The sequence below is a fragment of the Procambarus clarkii genome, chromosome 36, assembly GCF_040958095.1.
Source record: "Procambarus clarkii isolate CNS0578487 chromosome 36, FALCON_Pclarkii_2.0, whole genome shotgun sequence".
Taxonomy (NCBI): Eukaryota; Metazoa; Arthropoda; class Malacostraca; order Decapoda; family Cambaridae; genus Procambarus; species Procambarus clarkii.
In genome coordinates this window covers 18,280,434-18,283,453 of record NC_091185.1, presented here as the reverse complement: position 1 = coordinate 18,283,453, position 3,020 = coordinate 18,280,434, and the positions used below count along the sequence as shown (strand labels likewise).

General features: G+C 51.4%; 1 protein-coding gene across 1 annotated transcript; it reads left to right on the top strand.

Moving 5' to 3' along the window:
* The first annotated feature begins 2,013 nt into the window (after positions 1-2,013).
* LOC138371662 (chondroitin proteoglycan-2-like) lies at positions 2,014-2,679 on the top strand. The gene has a single exon (XM_069336663.1). The coding sequence runs from the start codon at positions 2,014-2,016 to the stop codon at positions 2,677-2,679; it is 666 nt and encodes a 221-aa protein (XP_069192764.1).
* The last annotated feature ends 341 nt before the right edge of the window (positions 2,680-3,020 follow it).

Sequence of the window (3,020 nt, the reverse complement as noted above, 5' to 3'; positions counted from 1 at the left end):
TTCCTACATAGAGCCCAGGTACTTATATAGACTCGTAAAAGCTGTTGCTGGTGGCAGCTGTGCTGTGTTTAATTATTTAGTAATCATTGGAGGCAAAATTTAAGAAAATACTACGTCTGTTCAAGACTGACTGGTTTGAGTAGGTTAAGACAATAATGAAGGAAGAGGACGAATCCACGGAGAATAAGTTAACATTCATGGGCGTTGAAGAAACCTCGCACGATGATGCGTAAACACCCATGAGCGTTGAGGAAACCTCGCAGGATGATACGTAAACACCCATGAGCGTTGAGGAAACCTAGCAGGATGATGCGTAAACACCCATGAGCGTTGAGGAAACCTCGCAGGATGATACGTAAACACCCATGAGCGTTGAGGAAACCTCGCAGGATGATACGTAAACACCCATGAGCGTTGAAGAAACCTCGCAGGATGATACGTAAACGCCCATGAGCGTTGAAGAAACCTCGCAGGATGATACGTAAACGCCCATGAGCGTTGAGGAAACCTCGCAGGATGATACGTAAACACCCATGAGCGTTGAAGAAACCTCGCAGGATGATACGTAAACGCCCATGAGCGTTGAGGAAACCTCGCAGGATGATACGTAAACGCCCATGAGCGTTGAGGAAACCTCGCAGGATGATACGTAAACGCCCATGAGCGTTGAGGAAACCTCGCAGGATAATACGTAAACGCCCATGAGCGTTGAGGAAACCTCGCAGGATGATACGTAAACGCCCTGAGCGTTGAAGAAACCTCGCAGGATGATACGTAAACGCCCATGAGCGTTGAGGAAACCTCGCAGGATGATACATAAACGCCCATGAGCGTTGAGGAAACCTCGCAGGATGATGCGTAAACACCCATGAGCGTTGAGGAAACCTCGCAGGATGATGAGGATGATTTTGTTTTCGATCAAGTAGATTCTAAACCGTTATCCTAGGCCACTGAGGTAGAAGAGTCTACTGAGTATGATGACGTAGATTCAAAACCGTTATCCTGGGCCACTGAGGTAGAGGAGTCTACTGAGTATGATGACGTAGATTCAAAACCGTTATCCTGGGCCACTGAGGTAGACGAGTCTACTGAGTATGACGACGTAGATTCAAAACTGTTATCCTGGGCCACTGAGGTAAACGAGTCTACTGAGTATGACGACGTAGATTCAAAACCGTTATCCTGCGCCACTGAGGTAGACGAGTCTACTGAGTACAACCAGTCTACAGGAGATTATGAGACCTACAACAAGTGGGATTGCTTAGGCGAGTCCGACGCTACGACTGATGAACCCACGGATCTCTCCTGCCCAAAGGTTTTGTTCCACCGTGAATCGGTCTCCTCCTTTACGACTCAAACCCCAAAACCGGTTACAGTCAACAACCCCTCAGTGACCTCACCCTCCAGCGCCTCTATGCCACGTCAGAGTGGCACCTCTAAGCCTTTCCAAGGGGCCACCTCCGCAGCCTCTACTGCAAAATATCCCTCTGTCTCTTCAGACTTTCCCTCCCTTCGTCCCCGTGACTTGCCTTCCACCTCCAAACCCAGTTTTGGTAACTACAGCGCCCCCGTCAAACAACCCTATCAAAATACTTGCATCGACACGGATGTAACTGAAACGAACACTAGCTTGTTCAACATAAAAGAGGTTTTCACCGAAAAAGGCCAAAAACGGTATTCTGGAACGGTGAAATTTCCTCAGGCGTACGTCAAGCACATGATTGGCGCAGGGGGACGAACGATAAAGGCCATTGAAGGGCGATTTGGGGTTCAAGCAGGTTACCTGAAGAAAGGCTGTGTGTTCAACGTCTCCGGCTACTCCTGGTTTGATGTTGCAAAATGCCTGGAGTATATTTCTGAGATGAAACTAGCTCTCAGTAATGGATAGGCAAACTTCGAAAATTTATTTGAGGTGTGAGCCAGAGAAGGTTAGACAGTAGGCCCGTCAAAGTACTCAGGCGGTCAGGTGAGTCACAGAACATAAACAAGTGGAACCAGCAGACTGGCTGCTCCATGGCGCAGACCCCGTCCCGTCCTCCCTGGGATCCCTGTGTGAGTGTGGAGCTGAGTGTGGAGCTGAGTGTGGAGCTGAGTGTGGAGCTGAGTGGGGAGCTGAGTGTGGAGCTGAGTGTGGAGCTGAGTGGGGAGCTGAGTGTGGAGCTGAGTGTGGAGCTGAGTGTGGAGCTGAGTGTGGAGCTGAGTGTGGAGCTGAGTGGGGAGCTGAGTGGGGAGCTGAGTGTGGAGCTGAGTGGGGAGCTGAGTGGGGAGCTGAGTGTGGAGCTGAATGTGGAGCTGAGTGTGGAGCTGAGTGTGGAGCTGAGTGGGGAGCTGAGTGTGGAGCTGAGTGTGGAGCTGAGCGTGGAGCTGAGTGTGGAGCTGAGTGGGGAGCTGAGTGTGAAGCTGAGTGGGGAGCTGAGTGTGGAGCTGAGCGTGGAGCTGAGTGTGGAGCTGAGTGGGGAGCTGAGTGGGGAGCTGAGTGTGGAGCTGAGTGTGGAGCTGAGTGTGGAGCTGAGTGGGGAACTGAGTGTGGAGCTGAGTGGGGAGCTGAGTGTGGAGCTGAGCGTGGAGCTGAGTGTGGAGCTGAGTGTGGAGCTGAGTGGGGAGCTGAGTGGGGAGCTGAGTGGGGAGCTGAGTGTGGAGCTGAGCGTGGAGCTGAGCGTGGTGTTCGTCCGCCTGTGAAGGGAGCCTGACCAAGGAGCACCTGAGTGGTAGGGCCGTCACCAGGTCGGAACCAAATTTCCCTCGCAGCGTTCCTCACGGAGCTGAAGGAACAAAACACAGGAAGAATTTGGCACTCTTTTTCTTCAAGGGTAGTGGAGAGAAAATTGAACTACTTGGATTGAAAGAAACGAAAACTCTCCAGATAACAACAAGTCCTCCAACCTAACGTTCCTTACCTAACCTAACCACTTGAACTGATATACAGAGCGATGGTCTGGCCTCATGCAGGTTGGCGTTCAATCCCCGACCGTCCAAGTAGTTGGGCACCATTCCTTTCCCCCATGTCCCATCCCAAATCC

What these genes read in the sequence shown, in the direction of transcription:
- LOC138371662 (XM_069336663.1), top strand. Translation starts at nt 2,014, where the DNA reads ATGGCGCAGACCCCGTCCCGTCCTCCCTGGGATCCCTGTGTGAGTGTG.